The sequence below is a fragment of the Trichosurus vulpecula genome, chromosome 5 (assembly GCF_011100635.1).
Source record: "Trichosurus vulpecula isolate mTriVul1 chromosome 5, mTriVul1.pri, whole genome shotgun sequence".
Lineage (NCBI taxonomy): Eukaryota > Metazoa > Chordata > Mammalia > Diprotodontia > Phalangeridae > Trichosurus > Trichosurus vulpecula.
In genome coordinates this window covers 179,457,138-179,480,596 of record NC_050577.1, presented here as the reverse complement: position 1 = coordinate 179,480,596, position 23,459 = coordinate 179,457,138, and the positions used below count along the sequence as shown (strand labels likewise).

Sequence of the window (23,459 nt, the reverse complement as noted above, 5' to 3'; positions counted from 1 at the left end):
AAAGGAATTCTAAGTGGAAATGAGTGAGTACCACTTCCTTCTCCTGGGAATAGGGGCTTAGACTGGGAGGGAAATGAGAAATAGGCATACCTGATACAATCTGAAATTGTTGTGAATGAATGAATGAATAAATAAGTGTTTAACTGGTTATATGTGGAAATCACTGTTCTAAGTGTTTTGTTTTTTTTTATTGTTAGCATCATAGTGAAAATAGTAGAACACTCTATGCCTCAGCATTCAGCTTGCCATAGGCAAGTCAAAACCCTAATCCTGAACATTTTCACTGCCTATCCCCCATGGCTGGAATACTCTCTCTCATCTCCTTCACCTCTATTTTCTGGCATCCTTCAAGTCTCAGCTAAAGTCCCACCTTCTACAAGAAGCCTTTTCCAGATCTCCTTACTCTTAGAGCTTTCCCTCTAAGACTACTCTTAATTTTTCACATATACGTATGTGTAATCTCGTTTGTACTTAGTTGTTTGCATGTTGTCTCCCCCATTTGCCTATGGGCTAGTTGAGAGTAGGGGCTGCTTTTTGCCTTTCTTTGTGTATCCAGAACTTAGCACAGTGTCTAACACACAGTACGTGTTTAATAAATGCTAGTTGGCTGATTGGTTAGTAGACAGTAGACTCAAGAAGATTGTCAAATGATACAATGGATTAGGCTTGTCCAGTAACTTTCCCTATAGTCTCTGTGAAACTGAATTTAAATTCTAGTCATTTTTTCATTCTAATGAAGTAATGCTTCACATTACTTCACATTCCAAAAGCGATTATTCCATTGCTTCACATCGATGTATACATGTCAAATAGTTTCTTAGAGACAGCATGATAGAATTTAATTTTCACCTTACACACTTACTAGTTATGTGACCCTTGGCAAGTCACTTACCCTCTCTGTGCCTTAGTTTCCATCTCTATAAAGTGGGGATAACATCTTATGAATATACCTCTTATGATTGTTGTAAGAATTAAATAAAATGGGGCGGCAAGTTGGCACAGTACAGAGAGCACCGGCTCTGGATTCAGGAGGACCTGAATTCAAATCCGGACTTAAAACCTGGACTTAGACTCTTAGTATGCATGTGACCCTGGGCAAGTCATTTAACCCTAACTGCCTCCAAAAAAAGAATTAAATACTTATAAAGCCATTTTCAAACTTTAAAATGCTATACAGATATCATTTTTTATTAGGACTATGACAAGTATTGCTGAATTGCCTTTTACACTCAACAGAAAATCCTTGGCAACAACCAAAATGTATACTTGTCAAAATACACTCACTTGCCTTCTACCACCACTAAAAATGTAATCAGTGATGTCCCTCAGATTATAATTTGTTATTCTTGTTGCAAATCCTATAGAACAGCTTTCAAAGTTTTGTAAATCCTCTTACATGAAGATGGCGGCTGGTAAGCACGGACTAGAGTGAGCTCCGTACCCGAGTCCCTCCAAAAACCTATAAAAATGGCTCTGAACCAATTCTAGAACGGCAGAACCCACAGAACAGCAGAGGGAAGCAGGGATCCAGCCCAGGACAGCCTGGATGGTCTCTGGGTGAGGTCTATTCCACACGGAGCTGGGAGCTGGGAGCTGGGAGCTGGGAACGGAGTGGAGCAGAGCCCAGCCTGAGCGGCGTGGACGATCCAGACCAGAAGCCGGGCGGAGGGGGGCCCTAGCGCCCTGAATATGTGAGCTGCGGCAGTTACCAGACCCCTCGACCCACAAACACCAAAGACTGCGGAGGTTAGTGGGAAAAGCTGTGGGAGTGGAAGGAGTTCGCGGTTCGGCTTCCAGCCCCGGGGGCAGCGGAGGTGGAGCAGCTACAGCTGTTGTTACTTCCGGCTCCAGGCCCACCTGGTGGGAGGAATTAAGTGGCAGATCAGAGCAGGAGTGCAACAGCCTGCTGAAGATCTGAGCCCAGTCTGGACTGGGGGTCCTTGGGGAAGGAGGAGTGCGGCTCTGACAGAGCTGGCACCTCCCCCCCAAACGTAGAACATAGAACTCGTTAGTCTACAAGCAGTCATACCCCACTGAAAAACTCAAGGGTCAAGTGAGTTGGTTGGGAATATGGCCAGGCAGCGAAAACGCGCCCAGACTCAGTCTCAGACTTTGGATTCTTTCTTTGGTGACAAAGAAGACCAAAACATACAGCCTAAAGAAGATAACAAAGTCATAGAGCCTACAACCAAAGCCTCCAAGAAAAACATGAACTGGCCCCAGGCCATAGAAGAACTCAAAAAGGATTTGGAAAAGCAAGTTAGAGAAGTAGAGGAAAAATTGGGAAGAGAAATGAGAAGGATGCGAGAAAACCATGAAAAACAAGTCAATGATTGCTAAAGGAGACCCAAAAAAATACTGAAAAATACACTGAAGAAAACAACACCTTAAAAAACAGACTAACTCAAATGGCAAAAGAGCTCCAAAAAGCCAATGAGGAGAAGAATTCCTTGAAAGGCAGAATTAGCCAAATGGAAAAGGAGGTCCAAAAGACCACTGAAGAAAATACTACTTTAAAAATTAGACTGGAGCAAGTGGAAGCTAGTGACTTTATGAGAAATAAGGATATTATAAAACAGAACCAGAGGAATGAAAAAATGGAAGACAATGTGAAATATCTCCTTGGAAAAACCACTGACCTGGAAAATAGATCCAGGAGAGAGAATTTAAAAATTATTGGACTACCTGAAAGCCATGATCAAAAAAAGAGCCTAGATACCATCTTTTAAGAAATTATCAAGGAGAACTGCCCTGATATTCTAGAGCCACAGGGCAAAATAGAAATTGAAAGAATCCATCGATCGCCTCCTCAAATAGATCCCAAAAAGAAATCTCCTAGGAATATTGTTGCCAAATTCCAGAGCTCCCAGATCAAGGAGAAAATACTGCAAGCAGCCAGAAAGAGACAATTTGAGTATTGTGGAAGCCCAATCAGAATAACCCAAGATCTGGCAGCTTCTACATTAAGAGATCGAAGGGCTTGGAATGCGATATTCCGGAGGTCAATGGAGCTAGGATTAAAACCTAGAATCACCTACCCAGCAAAACTGAGTATCATGCTCCAAGGCAAAATATGGATTTTCAATAAAATAGAGGACTTTCAAGCTTTCTCAGTGAAAAGACCAGAACTGAATAGAAAATTTGACTTTCAAACACAAGAATCAAGAGAAGCATGAAAAGGTAATCAAGAAACAGAAATTGCAAGGGACTTACTAAAGTTGAACTGTTTTGTTTACATTCCTACATGGAAAGATGATGTGTATGATTCATGAGACCTCAGTATTAGGGTAGTTGAAGGGAATATGCATATATATGTGTATATATGTATATATATATATATATGTTTATGTATATATATAAGTGAATATGTATGTATGTATATATCTATGTGCATATGTATGTATGTGTATGTATGTGTATATATATATATATATATATGTGTGTTTATATATATATATGTAAAAGAGAGAGAGCAGACACAGGGTGAGTTGAAGATGAAGGGAAGCTATCTAAAAGAAATAAAATGAAATTAAGGGATGAGAGAGTAACATACTGAGAGAGGGAGATAGGGAGAGATAGAATGGGGTGGATTATCTCGCATAAAGGTGGCAAGAGGAAGCAGTTCTATGGGAGGAGGGGAGAGGGCAGGTGAGGGGGGAATGAGTGAACCTTGCTCTCATCAGATTTGGCCTGAGGGGGAATACCATACATACTCAGTTGGGTATCTTACCCCACAGGAAAGAAGAGGGAGGAAGATAAAAAAGAAATAAAAGGGGGGGGGACGATGGAGGGGAGGGCAGATGGGGGTGGAGGTAATCAAAACAAACACTTTGGAAAGGGGACAGGGTCAAGGGAGAAAATTCAATAAAGGGGGATGGGTTGGGAAGGAGCAAAATGTAGTTAGCCTTTCACAACATGAGTATTGTGGAAGGGTTATACATAATAATACATGTGTGGCCTAGGTTGAATTGCTCAACTTCTTAGGGAGGGTGGGTGGGAAGAGAAGAGGGAAGAGAATTTGGAACTCAAAGTTTTTAAATCAGATGTTCAAAAACACAAAAAGTTTTTGTATGCAACTAAAAAATAAGATACACAGGCAATGGGGCGTAGAAATTTATCTTGCCCTACAAGAAAGGAAGGGAAAAGGGCATGAGAGGGGAGGGGGGTGATAGAGGGGAGGGCTGACTGGGGAACAGGGCAACCAGAATATAAGCCATCTTGGAGTGGGGGGGAGGGTAGAAATGGGGAGAAAATTTGTAATTCAAAATGTTGTGAAAATCAATGCTGAAAACCAAATATGTTAAATAAATAAATTGCATTAAATAAGTAAATCCTCTTACATGTGGGGACACTACGTTTTGTGAAGCAATAAGTTATAAAATTAGTCAAGAGACAAAATTATCAGAGTAGTCTGGAAACTGCAAGCTGGCCTGCATTTAAAGGAAAGGTGGTGGAGGAGAGGGAGTTAGCATGGATTTGGTAGGGAAATAAAAAGGAGATTTTTTTACTTTTCTAGTCAAGGTTTAATCAAAACTAAAATAGATTTTATTGATAGAGCTCTTAATGACCACTTCTCTTGAAAATTATCATCACTAGCTGGGAAACTGCCATTTCATTAAGAAAAGACTGTTGGGAAGCACAACCTTACTTCTATGTGCACCATTTTCACTCTGACTCTCCCTTGAACAAGTTGCTACTTTCACAATCTACGTCTTGATTCTTTTGATCCCAAACACCCACTTATCAAAACTCAGAGAAACAATGGTATTTATTTCATCCTGCCCAAAACTTTTGTCCTACTCTTAGAATCCACTCTTCCACATTTTACTCAAAGAAGCAAGAACAGTATTTGAGACCAGGAAAGATGAAATGCAGAAGAAGGGAAGGATCAGTAGAACTGGAACTTGAGAAGTAAGGTTTGGCTAAGCTTAAGATATAGAATCGAAGCAAGTAAATGCACTTCTGTTTAGCTATCATACCAGTGATTTGGTATTCAAGAAACCAGAGTAGATTGGAAAAATCCAGAAAGAAGTTAAAGGAAGAAAGGAACTGAAGAGATGTTTGGTAGATAGCTTTACTAGGGAAATGCAATGGAAGAGAAACTGAGTTTGGAAAATGAAAAGAAGAGATGATGATGATGATGATGATGATGATGATGATGATGATGATGACAGGAAAGTCAGCATATCTGTGGGCAATAACTGATATTTTTTCCACCCTTTTTTTTTAAAGAAATAGGATCCAAATTTTTTCTACATCTTTGATATCTTCCCTTTTTTCATATGTCTTAAGAACCTGATGCTTCAAAACTGTATTGCCTTCACTATAGACTTTTTGTGTGGATATTTTGTCTAGTCCAGCTATTCTCATGTTCATTTTCTTCTGTGTTATTTCCTCTTCTACATGCAACACATAAATGACTATAATGTTAAGAGTACAAATATGATGGCTTCATTGTGAAGATGAAAAGAGTTTTTTTAAGAAATATTTTCAGATCTTGTTGATTTTTTGTGGCTCTTCCAGCTCATTTTATCTATGCCTTTAGGATGGTATTGTTTATATAATTCTCTCACCAAGCTTTGTTTAAATATTTTCTTCCCTCTGAAGTTTCTCAATTTTCCTGAAATGATACTTATAATCTTCAACTATCCTATATAATATTTTACAAAAATTTTATATTCTAAGTTGATGTTAATTACCATATATCTCTCTTCATTTAGCAATGGGTTCAAGTGTTTGCTGGCTAAGACAGTTTCTAAGATTTTTTGGTTTTCTTGTTACAGTGATTGACTTACATTGGATAAACTTATTTAGGAAATAGTTTAACATAATCATTATCTGTATCTGTTTCTCTATTTATTTTCCATTTAAGTCATCAATGGCTTGTTCAAATATGTCAGGTTGGAATTATTTTCCTTGAATATCATATGTTTTCTCATTTTCATTATGGTTTTCAGTTTTGTATTACTTGTCCTCATTGTTCTAACAAGTTAGTGTTCTTAGTACCCAAGAATCTGATTTGGGAATTATTCTCATACCAGTAATGAGTTATTTCCTGTTTGTCAAAATATGATCAATTTCATTTTTCATTATGTTATCTGATGCTTGTGATATCCTGATTCTTTTCTCAAAATGTTCACAGTCTAGGTATGGGGCTTCTGTGTAGTCTATAACCTGTACGCTCTCTCATTTCTTACTCTTGACCCATGTTTTCAAATGTATTTGATTAAGCAAAGTCAAACAATAGTCATCAATTGTTCAGTACCAACTTGTAAAAAGGTCTGTAGTGTCCCAGTAATTTGTGCTTGCTCTTCTGCTGTTTAATATTTTTATCGATGACTTAGATTAAGTATAAATAGTATCCTTAATATATCTGCAAATGACACAAGGCTAGGAGAAACACCAACCACAACATACAGAATGAGAATCCAAAAAGCTTTTGACAGGCTAAAACTCTGGAGTGCCTCAAATCTGACTACATTTGATAGCGTAAATGTAAAGTCTTATTTTGAGGTTCAAAAAAACAACTTCACAAGTACAAGATATGGTAGGTGTGGTTAGATACCAGTTTCTTAAGAAGAGATCCGTCAAATGTCCTAGGTAGAGCAAACAGGATGATGAAGGTACTTAATTTCACAGTTTATGAAGACTGACTGAAAGATTTAGAAATGTTTAGTCTGGAGAAAAGAAAACTCAGTAGGGATGGGTTGAAGACAGGTATTTTGAAGACTTGGTCACATTTGACCCCAGAGAGCAGAACAAGGAGCAGTGGGAAGCTTGAAAGAGACAAGAACAAGGTGGATATAGAGAAAAACTTCCTAACAACTAGTGCTGTCCAAAAATGAAGTAGGTTTCTTCAACAGGTAGTAGGTTCCTGATCATTATAAGTTTTTGAGTATAGGCTGGAAGACTACTCTCATTCACTGAAAATATTATAGTAAGAAATCTTTTGTTTTAGATATGAGTTAGACTAAAATGAACTCTAAAGTTCCTTTCAATTGTAAAATGCAGTCACCTTGTTTTATTCACTAAAGTTACCAAGTGTCAGATACGTTTATTTAATTTGGAGAGAAGCATGAAGTTCTTTGTATATTTCTGTGCCTCCTAATTCTCTCAACTGTTGTTTCTACCTAATCTACAATTATTTTCATGGAGGTCTTTTTAAAAATTCTTGCCATGATCACTACAAAACAAAATAACCAAATAACTCATAAAATTATGTTTCTTATTGCCCTTGATTACACAGTAAAACCAACTGCCAATTACTTGATGTGCCTCTCTAGGAAAACTTAGGAGCCATTCTTTTGCTGAGCTGAAATTTCCTGCCTTCTCATTTCATTTATAAAGAGAATGTCTAAATTGGTCTGATTGAGTTCCTCTAATAAATAGTATAAGCATGTGTTGGTCATTGTCAAAGATCTCTCATGTAGGGTTATTCACATGTGTTTATTTTGTAGATTGCCTAAAAACTATGTAATTATTTGCATCTCCTGCCCCTTTTCCACCATTCTGTGACCATCACCATCCAACAAACAAGAGAATAGTTTTACATTTCCTTTGTTTCATAGGTTGACATATCCAAAAAATTTATCTCCAAGAAGCCAATCTACTGGTAGAAAACACCTCTGTATTTAGTGAGGCTCGTCCTTGAAATGCAGACCTAACTTGTTACTGGAACTCTACTGGAAGCCTTTATATCATGCTAGAGCTTGTACTCCTCCAGCATAATCTTCATACATTCAGGGTCATGATGAAGCATCAGATTAGGACCACACAGCTGTGAAAATGATTGTTCTGTTGCACAGATACGATCATGCCATTCATGCTAAAAACAATATTTTTCACTAGATTCTTACTATCTATCCATGTATCTATAAATACACGTATGTATATATCTGTGAGTGTATGTGTGTGTGTGTGTCTGTGTACATATTCCCAGTTCCTTTCAAGCCAGTTAAAGAAGACAACTGATTATGTTCTAAGCAAGAGGATGTGACTGATGAATCTTTGCAAGGAAAATTAAGTTCTCTGATGACCTTAAAGGCAAGAGAAATTAAAAAGCACAAAGAGTACATCTTACTTGGAAGAATTAGAGAAACACAGATATTAGATGTTTTTCTTTGTTATTTTTAAGATTTGAAATTCTCACAATCACAAATTATAAGGGACATATTAAATGAATGAATTAAATGATTGTAGTTAATAATTAATTTAATTATGGCTAATCAATTAGATAATTATAAGATAAAATCTACTCTTATATTTAAGGTCTTCCATGAGTTTCCTCCTACCTACCCTTCCTTCTTGCTTTATTTCACAGTACTCCCCTTAAATTCTCTATGTTCTGATTAACAGTCATTTTCTTGGCCTCATCCAGTATACTTCCTCCTCTTTTTATGCCTGTAAACCAGTCCTTATACCCACAATCTGCTCCTTCCACATCTCTGCCTTCTTTTCCTTCAAACCTCAGCTCAGATGCCCTGTCTTCCACAAGGTCTTCCGTGATTTCCTATACTGTTAGGGCATTTTGTAGAGATCCCTTTTTGGAGGGTCTATCACTTTGTGACTTGTACTGTACTTAGTTATGTACCTGAATAGCCCCCCTTTTTGGGGAAAAGGGGAAGGGGAGAAGGGAATAAATATAGAGCACCTACTATGTGGCAGGCTGTAAGGTAAGCACTTTACTTCTATTATCTCATTTGATCTGTTAGCCTGTATGCTCCTAGGGGAAGGTACCATCATATTTTTCATCTTTTCATCCCTGGTGCCTTACATAGAAAATGCTTAACAAATGTTTAATGAATTCAACAGAAAAAGATACATTTGTGAAATTTAAGTTTTCTGATTGCAACAATATCTATCCATTCAAAGGTAATGCAGTTTTAGACATGTCATTCCTTGTCCTGTCATATTCAAATAATCAAATAAAATAAAATATGTAAAGTATGTTGCAAACCTTAAAGCACTGTATAAATACTGGTTATTATTATTCACTGGAATTTCAAAAATGTTCTTTCATAAATGTTAGATTTTCAGTTTTATTCTCCAAATGCATAGTTCTCTTAAAGGAAAAAAAAGGTATTCTTTCCACTGATGAGACTAGTGTGCGCCAAAGTTGGTACATCTCAATATTTTAACAATGAACTGATTATTTCATAAATATTTCCAGACTTAAAATTTTAGTTTACATAATTTTTTGTTTGTTTTGGAAGTCTCTGTCAAAGAAACCTAGAATTAATGGAGGTAATACATAGAAATCTGTTGGGGAAAGGTGCTTATTTTCTTTTTTTTAAGAGGCTAACAATATGTTTATTCAGCATTTACAATATTCAAGAGAAAAGTATGCTATATTGTTCTTAAACTTAAAGAGTTTATTATCTGCTTGGAGAGACAAGGTATATATACATATACACATTGCGATAAGGCAGTATATAAATGCTGACTGAGTGATACAGAAATAAGTCATTAAGAAAGAGAGATTATCTCAGATTGCTACAGTCAAAGGAAGACTTTGTGGACAAGACAGACTTTGAATGAAGCCTTGAAGGATGAATAAAATTTAGATAGATGGTTAAGAAGGAGTGGCTGTGAGTATTCCAGATCATTAAAATTGAGTGAGCAAAGGCATGGAGGTGGGAAAATAAAAGGAATGTTCAAGAACCTTGGTGTTGGGAACAGATGATGCATGCAGGGGCTCTATGACATCAAATTAAGCATTTGGCAACCAAACTCATATATCCATGCTTGGCTATTAGGCGTCTCAGAAGGAAACAAATGACTTGATGAGAAACTGATATGATCAGCTAGCTGGATAGAGATACAAGCTAGGAGAGAGCTGTTGACTTCATCTATATAGGTGCTTATTTTCTTAAAGCAAAACATTATACTTAGTATAATTTGTACTTTCAAGCTGTCTCAAAATCATTTTGGAGAAGTCTAATTCAGAATTTGTGGAAATTTTCTTGAAAAACACTTAGCTCTGGCAACACTAGGGTTTTTTTTTCCTTTAAAGAATGTAATGGTACAAAGTACCTCTCAATACCTTTAAAGATACTAAAATTTGCCAGGTGACCCATGTTTGGGGATAGTTCCAGTGTCTTTTTTATTTCCCCAGGACAAAAGAAAAGAAACACTAGCAACATAATGAATATTCCCTAAATATAATCCTTCAATGTAATTTGGGTTAGATGTACACAGAGAATTCTTCTCTTTCTTCAACAAATGTAATCAGAGTTTAGAGTGCTCTCTTCCTAGGAGGTATTTGTAGAATCCATCTAACTAAGACACAGGAAAATATAATTACCTAAATGGGATTAAATGCTTAACCACAGGGATTCTTACTCATATACAGAAGGTTAAAGAGAAAGCCAAATTTGTGGTGGGGCAGGAATGTTTCCCCTGGGGCATACTGGCAGGGTTCTCTGAAGCTTTTACACAGTACTTTGCAGGGAACATCCATGTTTCCATGTAATGTTAGACAGATCAAATGCACCACATGGAGCAATTCTAGGCTTTTCTCTGAATGGATATTTAAATTATTTTTCTTGGAGAGAAATAGACAACCTAGTGGCTTGGCTGACAGCACCAATTTGCCACTGTGTGAGAGAACAATTTCAAGACTCCTCTGGGTACTATGCCCACAGGCACAAAGTGAAAAAAGACCAAGGTCAGAGTCTTATATGCCTAATGAATAATCCTTTGCTAGTCAAAAATCTGGAGTAAGTAGTGTCTTTTTTATTCTTAATGCACAAACTGATTTATTATTTCATCAGTATGAGGAACACCTTAAGCAGATAGGCAACACCTCCAGAAGAGTCTTAAGAAAGTTGCCTTGGATGCTGAGATGTTAAGTGACTTGTCCCTGGTTGTACAGATCTTGAACCCAGTCTTTTGGGGCTCCAAGTCCTGCCCCCTCTTAAGTACATATTTCATAGTACCTCTCTATGTTATATTATCTGTACCAAAATCCAATTATTTTCTTTTCTTTTCAATATGGATTTCTCTATGAATAATTAGCTTTTATTACAAATAGCATGATAGTTCTAGCTGAACTTAGCTAAAAAAAGAAATACTTGATTTCCTCTTAGCCAAAGGCCCTAAATTACACATTGAATATATGTAGGTGAGAAAAAATGGTGTCATAATACCTTCTTTCTTCCATTACCTTCTGTTTCTAAACTTTTTCATTGATAAAAGTTAACCCTTTACTGAGTTCTTGAACTACTTTAATTCATTTTCTATCTTTGCCCTTTCTTTTTTCAAAGGGTTCATTTAGAGTTTTTCTTTTCCAATCAGTTTTTTGTTATTGTTATTTTTCAAGTCACAAATTGAAGACCCTCAAATAATTCTCTTTGACAGTTTGGGGTTATATATGAGATGGTTCAAAATAGATATATTAAATTTGCTTCCCTAATAATTACTACCATGAAACTGGGTTTTCTGGGGGCAGTTAGATGGCCCAGTGAGTAGGGCACTGGCCCTGGAGTCAGGAGTGCCTGAGTTCAAATCCAGACACTTGACACACTTACTAGCTGTGTGATCTTGGGCAAGTCACTTAACCCCAATTGCCCTGCCTTCTCCCCTAAAAAAAAGAAAGAAGTTTTCAGTGGCTTTAATGGGAAATAGTGAGGTCAGAGTTATATATTCCCCATAATGTGTTTTATCATTATCAAGAGATGATACTTGTAAAAAAAGCTCAGTACAATGCCTGATACATAGTAGACACTACATATGCTTATTCCCTCCCCCTCCCCTTTTTAATGCAGTCAGCCAGTCAGCCAATAAGGATTTAATAAGCCTTTGCTAATTACTAAGCACTTGCTAAACGCTGAGGACACGAAGAAAGGCAGAGACATATCACACTGTCTCGGGAATTTTTACCCATATTTTTGTTTATTCATTGTTTTTGATATTTTCTTTCTAGACCACAGATTTCATTGGCATAGGGAATTCCCATTAATGAAAATCACTCCACCAAAAGAGATCAGCATCTACTGAGCAATATATCATCTGAGAGAATCAGTCAATCAGCTAGTCAACAAGCATTTATCCTATGCTTATGATCTGCCAGGCATCATGCTAAGTGCTGAGAATACAAAGGCAACAATATGGTTCCTTCCCTCAAGGAGCCCGCATTGTAATAGGGGAAAGAACATGAAAAAAACTACATACAGGGGGCACTGAGAGGCTAATTAATTTGTCCACAGTCACTTGTTTCCCCTGTCATTAGTATTTTCTTCCCCAAAATTAGTTGCTATTCATTTAGTATATATTTTCTATTGACTTATCAGTGTGCATGTTTTCTCCTCCCATCACATACTAGTAAGCTCTTTGAAAGGATAAAATAGCTCATTTCTGTCTTTATAGCTTCATTGTTTAATGCAGTATCTGGCACATAGTAAGAGCTTAATAAATGTTTGCTAACTGGAAATTAATTTCAGTTTTCTAAGTAATTATATTTAGCTCTAAGCACTGATTGAATTTATTAAACATAGTAAATAAATAAACACTTACCTGGATGTCAGTAAGTTGATTTAAAACACGGGTGGCAAGCTTAGGACCATTCTCCATAGTAGGAAGATGAATATTCTAAGAAAGAAGAAGAAGGTACTTTAAAGAAATTCACGTGTACTGTTGTAGCCATAATGGCTTTTGTTTTCTTTGAATGGCTCAGCTTGCCTCATTGAGCCTCTGGACACTGTGGCTTGCTCTTCCGGGGCAGGAGGCCCGGGGAGCATGCCGGGAGGCAGACGGCTTCCTGTGTGGGGAGTCATGGGGCTGGCTGAGGGGAGGTGTTAGCTCCAGAACCTGGTCTACCCTAGGGGGAGGAGCCAACTCAGGAACCAATCGGCCCTGGTCATTTGGGCGGAGCTTGATGATGTCAGAAACCCTATAAGAGGGGAGAGGACAGCTTGAAGATTCTTTCTCTCTTTCCTTTTCCGGTTGGAGCCAGAGGCAGTTAGGACAGTTACATCGTCAGTTACAGTTGCAGCTTCAGTTTCAGAAACAGACACAGCTGAGGCAGGAGCTGCCAGCAGCAGAGCTGATCTACATCTACGGGAGGAAGCTGAACAAATACGACAGTTACATCGTCAGTTTCAGTTGCAGTTTCAGTTTCAGAAACAGACACAGCTGAGGCAGGAGCTGCCAGCAGCAGAGCTGATCTACGGGAGGAAGCTGAACAAAGACTTCAGTCCAGTGGGTAATCTTATTACCATCAAGGGGGAAACATGATTTTGCTTTACGCAATCATGTTTCTCTGTAGCCTCCTGGTTACTCTTTCAAGGCGTACTTATTGGGCCTGGAAGATTATGACCAACATATCAAAATGGGGTTGCTGGTTCATGGGTTGGTTACTGTTGAGCCTAAATAAATGTTTTGATTCTTCTGCCTTCTACTTTGAGAGTTTCTTCTATCCGGCGATTCCGAACCTTTCAGACATGTTTATGATCCTCTTTGAGATTATAAACTCTGCCCTCCTGATACATTTGGCGTCACGAACAGGATCGCTAGGTATAAGATCTCTATTTAGAAGCAGAACAATTCCAGAGGAGGAGATAAATATCCCAGGATGGGAGGATCCATTTTATTCCTCCCTAGCAAAAGAATTGGCTAAAAAAGCTGGACCCTGTGAAAACTGGGAACCAAGGCTACGGAGAGGAGATCCTAGGGATTTGGAAAAGTGTTTACGAGAAGTTGGGATTCAGTCAGGGGCATCACTATCTAGGCAAAGCTGGATAGTGTTATCAGCCTACCGGCTAGTATACGAAAGATTGAGATTAAGTGAAAGACATGGGGGCACTCCTACCCCACAGGAAGAAGGGAAATCTCAGATAGCAGAAGACCAAACTGACTCAAATGAGAACTTTTCTATTAATGTGGCTAAGAGCAACAGGAGACCAAAAAAGTCCAGAGTGCATTTCAACCCAGCCCAGAAAGAGCCGGCTGAGGCACAAAACACTACTGGGGTTCAGGATGTGCCTCACACAGAGAATAGGAGATGGTTAAATGATCAGACAAGGGCTCGACCCATACAAAGGAGGAAGACAGAAACCCGAGGTGAAGATTCAGTTACAAGGGAAATTCAGGAAGATTTCTCACCGCAAGAGGTCACAGATATTTTGAGTAGATTCAGCCAAAGAATAGGAGAACCATTGATATCTTGGATGGTAAGACTCAGTGATCAAGGGGCCGGTGGAATATCAGTAGATGGGACAGACTGCATGAGATTCATAGGTATCAGCCATGATCCTCTAGTTCAACAAGCTTTTAGGGAACATCATCAGCAAGGAGATGGTGATAGCAGGACTACTCTGTTGGCATTAGCCGCTGTGGGATGCAATAAGAGATATGCTACTGATTCTATGTGGCCCACTGAGCACAGACCCTGGTATTCACTTAGAGATTGTATCATAAGACTAAAGGAGGAGGTAATGAAGACTGCCATTATGATAGGAACTGCAGACAAATATTACAATGATCCAATGGGACTGTCTCATAGGAATTTAATAATTAGGACAGCTCCCCCTGCTTATAAACAACTAATTTTGAATTTATTGCTTGGAGAAGTAGGGAGCCGTCTTACAACAGTGATAAATAAGATTTTACAGTTATATGACTTAGGTGACTGGGGAAGGAATAGATCTCCTCGAGAGAGAAGGGTGAATAACCAGCAAACTTGGCGCCAAAGGAGAGTAACAAGGAAAGAAATGTTTACTGCTTTATTGAGAGCAGGGGTAGGTTTTGAAATGATAGATGGAATTCCAACCAATGAATTATACAGAATGTATAGAGGACTTGATAACACGAGAAATAGGGAAATAAGAACTGCTCCTGCAAGCCTACAAGCCACTCAGACTGAAGGTGACCTTGTGTGATTAACGGATGAAAACTTGTACATTTGGGGAAAGGCTGGGAGGACAATCTTAGTCTATATCTAGGGTGGGATCCTCTTGGCTTCCTCATTATGTTCCTTTTGAAAAGAAACATTTCCCACCTGAGTTTGGCTCTGATGTTGGATCTTTGTATAACTGAAATCTCAACCAAACTTGAGATGATTTTATTTGAAGAATTATAGTCCATACTTGTCTATTCTTTTTGTCCTTTGTTTTGGCTAACCTTGTTGCTAGTTTTGTTTCCTTCAGGCTTAAGCACCCTGCACTTTCCGGTGACTGCCTAAGCATGTAGCATTCTTGGAATTCCTGCCAGCTCGTTAAAGAAATGACCTCTGGAATGGGACTTTTTGGGGGCAGGGCCATCTCTACATCCAATTTCAGCATGAAGAAGCTATGGAAAATGAGACCTTCACCCCTCACCCCAAGATTTTGAGCCCCAATCGTTCAAGGGGGGTGGAAATGATGATAGTGTTCTGTTTACTTATTTTGTGTTATCCTTGCTGTGTTGTTTTATTGTTATGATATTATTAATCCTATGTAATGGATACAAGGATTTAGGGGTGGACATTTGAATTATTAATAATTATTTTGGGGATGATTGATTGAAGAGATTATCTTGCTGGGACCTAGGGGTGGATCGCATTTGAATCGTTAAACCAATGTTTAGGAATGTCACCAAATGATATGTTTTGCTTTATAATGAATGATATGTTTTAGTTTCCTTTGTAATTGAATCACAATGTATGTTCTAGGATACATGGCTGATTAGATTATGTATCCTATAACAAGGGGTGGAATGTAGCCATAATGGCTTTTGTTTTCTTTGAATGGCTCAGCTTGCCTCATTGAGCCTCTGGACACTGTGGCTTGCTCTTCCGGGGCAGGAGGCCCGGGGAGCATGCCGGGAGGCAGACGGCTTCCTGTGTGGGGAGTCATGGGGCTGGCTGAGGGGAGGTGTTAGCTCCAGAACCTGGTCTACCCTAGGGGGAGGAGCCAACTCAGGAACCAATCGGCCCTGGTCATTTGGGCGGAGCTTGATGATGTCAGAAACCCTATAAGAGGGGAGAGGACAGCTTGAAGATTCTTTCTCTCTTTCCTTTTCCGGTTGGAGCCAGAGGCAGTTACGACAGTTACATCGTCAGTTACAGTTGCAGCTTCAGTTTCAGAAACAGACACAGCTGAGGCAGGAGCTGCCAGCAGCAGAGCTGATCTACGGGAGGAAGCTGAACAAATACGACAGTTACATCGTCAGTTTCAGTTGCAGTTTCAGTTTCAGAAACAGACACAGCTGAGGCAGGAGCTGCCAGCAGCAGAGCTGATCTACGGGAGGAAGCTGAACAAAGACTTCAGTCCAGTGGGTAATCTTATTACCATCAAGGGGGAAACATGATTTTGCTTTACGCAATCATGTTTCTCTGTAGCCTCCTGGTTACTCTTTCAAGGCGTACTTATTGGGCCTGGAAGATTATGACCAACATATCAAAATGGGGTTGCTGGTTCATGGGTTGGTTACTGTTGAGCCTAAATAAATGTTTTGATTCTTCTGCCTTCTACTTTGAGAGTTTCTTCTATCCGGCGATTCCGAACCTTTCAGACATGTTTATGATCCTCTTTGAGATTATAAACTCTGCCCTCCTGATACAACTGTGGAAATTGTAAGACTGAGAAAAAAGCTAGGTAAACCTAGGAAATAAGAAAAATTGCCCTACCTCATATCTTGTGGAAAGTATGTGTTCTGTAAGCCTCTGTTCAACTTAAATTTATTTTATGATACTTAAGCTTTATTGACCTTTTTTTCCCAAGACAAATCATTGAGGCACCTGGGTAGTATAGTGGATAGAGTGCCGGCCCTGGACTCAGGAAGACATGAGTTCAAATTCTGCCTCAGGCACTTATTAGCTGTGTGACCGCTGGGCAAGTCACTTAGCATATGTCCGCTTCAGTTTCTTCAACTGTAAAATAACAATGATGCCACTTACCTCCCAGGGTTGTTATGATGATCAAGTGAAATATTTGTAAAGTTGTTCTTACAAATCTTAGAGTAATAGATGAAGGCTGATGGTTATTACTGCTGTTATTTCCCAATATATCCCACCCCTAACTAACTAACTCCCATTGAGCTCTAGTTTGTAACCAAGAAAAGGTTCAGTAAAACCAACATACTAAACAACCTATTCTCTTCCCTGGTGCATCTTTCCTCCACTTTATATTCATTTTGCATGTATTATGTATGTATCATTTCCCTTAGCCTACTAACCTATATCGAATTTAACATTTTCAAATTGAATCTCCAGAGGGTGATAACTTGTGCTCTAGGGTGTAGTCTATGGCACTATTCTTCTAAAACTATAGCTCACAAATCCCCACCGGTGTGCTTCCTGTTACCAATCAACCAGTAGACACAGTAAGCTTTCAGCAAAGGCATTTAATAAATGCCATAGTAATAACAGTTGCTTTAAAAAAATCCATTCCCCCAGAAATACTTTCCCACAAACACACACAGCACAGAGTGTGGATGGAAACTTAAGAACACAGTGGCAGTGAGGCACACATGAAGGAAAAATGTCCTAAGGAAATTCACATCTCTGGGACTGAGGGACCTGGGAGTCCTTTTTCTAATGCAGTCATCTCTGCAGCACAGTCATCTCCGCAGTCCAACTCTACCGCCAAGTCTATTTCTCTCTTGACTCCATAGCATGCTCTCTTTTCTGCTGCCAGAGGATCACATTCCTTGAAGCTACTTCTTCCTCCGTCAGGGATGCTCCCTCACTATGTTTCTGTGTCTTTTTCTTTCTTGAGAGTCTCTGCCCACTGCTAGATGCAGTCTTTTGTGAGTTTGGTATCTTCATTCCAAAGTGACATGAAGCATAGGCGCCTCTCAGAGGCAGGGTTCCTTTTCCACTGTTAATTTGAATTGGCAAACTCTTGAACTTCTTCATCGCTTACTTGTTTATAAAGACCCAAGGGATATTGCAAATTCTCTTAGCTAATATTAGATGTTTCCTGTATGATGTCAGTTGCCTTCATAATCTTCCCAGATTGATTAAGGAATTTCTTCGCACTTTGTGGGGTTTTAGCAAGATTCATTAATACCTCCTTCATATGTATATACTTATATGCATAAAGATTCTTTCTCTGGTTAGAAAATAAACTTCTTCATGTTTTGCACTTTTTGACTTTATATCCCCAGTGCACAGCATAGTGTCTGACATATGTCAATCAGTCTGTCGACTGATTGATTGGCTATGTGTTATAGCACAGACGTAATTCTCATCTCATAGTGCCCTCAGTTCTCTAAGGAGAGAAGATAAGTGGGCTTCTTCATCCCTTCTCTAGGTCAAAAACTGGATATCTAAACTAAACTGAGGGTGAAAGCTTTTTTAGTACTAAGTACTGTTTATATTGTCATTATCATATATTTTGTTCTGCTTATATCATTTTGTGTCATTCATATAAGTCTTCCCATTTCTTTGTATTCTTCAAGATAATATTAATTCTGGGGGGGCGGGGTGAGCGGGCAGCAGTGGAGCCAAGATGGCAGCTAGAAAGCAGGGACTTGCCTAAAGCTCTCCCCCAGGTCCCTCCAAACACCTATAAAAATGGCTCTGAACAAATTCTAGAACTGCAGAACCCACAAAATAGCAGAAGGAAGCAGGGCTCCAGCCCAGGATAGCCAGGATGGTCACTGGGTAAGGTCTATCACAGGGAGCTGTGAGTGGAGAGGAGCAGAGCCCAGCATGGGCTGCCCAAAACAACCAGACCGGGAGCGGGGCAGAACAGGCCATAGCACCCTGAATCAGTGAGCTGTGGCAGTTACCAGACTTCCAACCCACAAACACCAAAGACAACAGAGCAGGTTAGTGGGAAATAACTGCTGGGACAGATCAGCTACTGCCCCAGCGGCAGTGAAACAGTCTCAGATTCAGACTCACACTTTGGAATTTTTCCTTGGTGACAAAGAAGGCCAAAACATACAGACAAAAGAAGTCAACAAAGTCAAAGAGCCTACTTCAAAAGCCTCCAAGAAAACATGAATCGGTCTCAGGCCATGGAAGGGCTCAAAAAGGATTTGGAAAAGCAAGTAAGAGAAGTACAGGAAAATTTGGGAAGAGAAATGAGAGTGATGTGAGAAAACCATAAAAAACAAGTCGATGACTTGCTAAAGGAGACCCAAAAAATAACTGAAGAAAATAACACCTTAAAAAATAGACTAACTCAAATGGCAAAAGAGCTCCAAAAAGCCAATGAGGAAAAGAATGCCTTGAAAGGCAGAATTAGTCAAATGGAAAAGGAGGTCCAAAAGACTAAAGAAAATATTGCCTTAAAAATTAGATTGGAGCAAGTGGAAGCTAGTGACTTTATGAGAAATCAAGACATTGTAAAACAGAACGAAAGGAATGAAAAAATGGAAGACAATGTGAAATACCTCATTGGAAAAACCACTGACCTGGAAAATAGATCCAGGAGAGATAACTTAAAAATTATTGGACTACCTGAAGGCCATGAACAAAAAAAGAGCCTAGATATCATCTTTCAAGAAATTATCAAGGAAAACTGCCCTGATATTCTAGAGCCAGAGGGTAAAATAGACATTGAAAGAATCCACTGATCACCTCCTGAATAATATCCCAAAAAGAAAACTCCTAGGAATATTGTCACCAAATTCCGGAGCTCCCAGATCAAGGAGAAAATACTGCAAGTAGTCAGAAAGAAACAATTTGAGTACTGTGGAAACCCAATCAGAATAACACAAGATCTAACAGCTTCAACATTAAGGGATTGAAGGGCTTGGAATATGATATTCCAGAGGTCAGTGGAGCTAGAATTAAAACCAAGAATCACCTACCCAGCAAAACTGAGTATCATGCTCCAAGGCAAAATATGGATTTTCAATAAAATAGAGGACTTTCAAGCTTTCTCAGTGAAAAGACCAGAGCTGAATAGAAAATATGACTTTTGAACACAAGAATCAAGAGAAGCATGAAAAGGTAAACAAGAAAGAGAAATCTTAAGAGACTTACTAAAGTGCAACTGTTTTGTTTACATTCCTACATGGAAAGATGATGTGTATAATTCATGAGACCTCAGTATTGGGGTAGCTGAAGGGAATTATACATACATACATATATATATATATATATATATATATATATATATATATATATATATATATATATTATAGAGAGAGGGCACAGGGTGAGTTGAATATGAAGGGATGATATCTAAAAAAATAAAATCAAATTAAGGTATGAGAGAGGAATATATTGAGAGAGGGAGAAAGGGAGAGGTAGAATGGGGTAAACTATCTCACATGAAAGTGATGAGAAAAAGCAATTCTGTTGGAAGGGAAGAGGGGCCAGGTGAGGGGGAATGAGTGAATCTTGCTTTCATTGGATTTGACTTGAGGAAGGAATAACATACATACTCAATTGGGTATCTTACCCCACAGGAAAGACGGAGGAAGGAGATAAAAAGGGGGGATGATAGGAGGCAGGGCAGATAGGGGGAGGAGGTAATCAAAAGCAAACACTTTCAAAAAGTGACAGGGTCAAGGGAGAAAATTGAAAAAAGGGGGACAGGATAGGAGGGAGCAAAATATAGTTAGTCTTTCACAACATGAGTATCATGGAAGGGTTTTACATAATGATACACATGTGGCCTATGTTGAATTGCTTGCCTTCTTAAGGAGGGTGGGTGGGGAGAGAAGAGGGGAGAGAATTTGGAACTCAGAGTTTTAAAAGCAGATGTTCAAAAAAAAGTTGTTTTTGCATGCAACTGGGAAATAGATATACAGGCAATGGGGCATAGAAATCTATCTTGCCTTACAAGAAAGTAAGGGAAAAGTGGATGGAGGGGAGTGGGGTGACAAAAGGGAGGGTTGACTGGGGAATGGGGCACTCAGAATATATGCCATCTTGGAGTGGGGGGGAGGGTAGAAATGGGGAGAATGTTTGTAATTCAAAATCTTGTGGAAATCAATGCTGAAAACTAAAAATATTAAATAAAAGAAAAAAAAGAATATTAATTCTTACAGCATAATATTGCATTCTTTTCACATACCCTAATTTATTTAGCCACTACCCATTTTATAGTCATCCAATTTACATCATTTTATTCATTTACATCACTATAGTCATCCAATTTACATCCCTCTGACCTGTTTGTGATATATTCCTGGTAGTAGAATTTTTGGGTATAACTGGCAGGGCCATGGAATAGTTAGAAAACAAACACTGAACATCTGCATTAATCAGTATGGAACATCTCCCAGGGAGATCCATTAGGGCTCAGACATGATCATCTAATACAGAGAGGAATCATATAAAAGAAAGGAGCCTATCCAGAAGCAGATAAGGGATATCTTATCTCTTCCTCAGCTTCTCAATCCCAATGGAATCCCGGATGTCTGTAGGCTGCTATGAGGGTTGATAAATACATCTTGGAATGAAAACAAGAAGACACAGTAGGTATTCTTCATTCACTTGCTGTGTTTTTTTCAGTGTGGATAGGCTGACCAAACTCCCTGAAGTGATTTTGTGTCTCATTTAGGAGATGCAAGAATATTCTATGCCTTCTTGCAATTAAAAAAATGTCACCTACAGAGAAGTATCTAGAGGATGTAACCATTTTAGAAAGATTCCTTGTTCCATTTAGACTTTATGTTGAACATCTTCCATCATAACGGCAGATGTTTTTAATAAGCATACATCTTCCTATTTTAGAGCCCGAGTAATGTTCAGAGTGATCAACCAAAGTCATGTCTATTGTTCTATCTTGCTGGGAATCTTGTATAATTTTGGCATATGTATGGGAGGCAAATTATTTTGTGCTACCAAATTGAATGCTTTCTTCGAGTAAATAATAGGGCAGCTAGGTGGCACGGTGGATAAAGCACTAGGCTTGGAATCAAGAAGACTCATCTTAGTGAGTTCAAATCCAGCTCAGACACTTACTAGCTGTGTAACCTTGGGCAACTCACTTAACACTGTCTGCCTCAGTTTCATCATCTGTAAATTGAGTTGGAGAAGGAAATGGCAAACCGCTCCAGTTTCTTGGCCAAGAAAAACCTAAATGGGTTCATGAAGAGTCAGATATGACTGAAAATGATTGAAGAACAACAAAAAATTAGAGTAGATAATAGACAGAGTACTACTATCTTGCATTCTTTACTCCTTTCAATCAACTGTATCATTATAAAAGAAGCTGTCTAGTGTAAAATATTTTGCAAAAGTTTGTCTGTTCACTCTTCACATTTTCATCAAAGATGCTCTTGATGGGTATGCACAGGGTATTGTCACAAAATTTTGTAAGATAGGAAAGTAGGGGTGTGTGTGTGTGTGTGTGTGTGTGTGTGTGTGTGTGTGTATGTATGAGTTGATGACAGTTACCTTTTTTGGTAACAACACAAAAAATTTTCCCCAAACCATTAATATCCCTTCCTCTTTCAGAAAGCTTAAAGGATGATACTTTGTTGCTCCCAAAACTGTATTGCCTCCAACATGGACCTCTGCTGCATATAAGCAGGATTTGTTAAAATCAAGCTGTTTCCATCTTTGTTTTCCTTAATGTCATTTCTACTTCCTCACATAGAACAACAAAGAATTTTATGTTTATGTTAAGAGTTCAAATATGGTGGCTCCCCTGTATTTGATGAAGAAAAAAAGTTTGTTATAAAATTTTTTACAGATCTTTTCTATTTTTAGTCTGTTTCTTGTCCACCTAGTTTTATCCTTTAATGATCTTAGTATGGCCACTTAGTTGAATCTCTTGCCTAGCTTTCTTTAAATTTGTTTGTTCTTATACTGTTTCTCACTGTATTATGAGGTGACATTGTTCATAATATTCCACCATAACATTTTACAAATAAACTTATATTCTAATAATCATTGTCATAGGCTATCATAGATCTCTGCTTGACAGAGAAATGTAGTTTTTGCTCACTGAGGCAATTTCGAGGCTCTTTTAGTCTCCTTCTGATGGTGGTTGATTTACATATTTTAAATCGCTTTAGGAAATGGTAACAGTCTGGTTGGTATTTGTCCTTATTCTGACAGATAATAATGAGCTTGATTAATAGTCAGTAATGTTTGAAAGTAAGAAAAGTGTAGAATATCAAACAAAAAGGATATAACATTCACTATATGATTAAATCTTTTTAAGATATACTAAAGACTTAAAGTACTAACTGTCAAAAATGAGAAACAAGAAAACAATCAGGAAAAATTATATTCAATGTAAAATCAAAGGAATTTAGATATAGTCAGTAAATTCAACTAATCCATATTTCAAGGAGTAATGCCTGTATGCCATCTAATTATAAATTTAACTGATGTTGACCATGAAAACTGGGATGTCATAAAGAAGGAATAAGAATGATGAGAAAAATAAACAGAAATAATGTGAAAGCAAGAGGAATTTATTAAGAGCAGAACATGTCTGCCAATTAAATCTTCACATTTCTTTAGTGCATTGGGAATTTGACATTTAATGATATAAACACATTTATTTAATACCTACCACTGCTAAATACTAGGGATTACTAAATTTAGCAGTGGCTTAGCTTCT

At 38.4% G+C, this 23,459-nt stretch overlaps 1 protein-coding gene across 1 annotated transcript in view; it reads right to left on the bottom strand.

Moving 5' to 3' along the window:
- The window catches only part of BCAT1 (branched chain amino acid transaminase 1), a 100,236-nt gene that overhangs the window by 4,096 nt on the left and 72,681 nt on the right, over positions 1-23,459 (bottom strand). Inside the window, exon 11 of the mRNA XM_036760660.1 lies at positions 12,514-12,588. Coding sequence (XP_036616555.1) covers positions 12,514-12,588 — 75 coding nt within the window. The remainder of the gene's footprint in view (positions 1-12,513; positions 12,589-23,459) is intronic.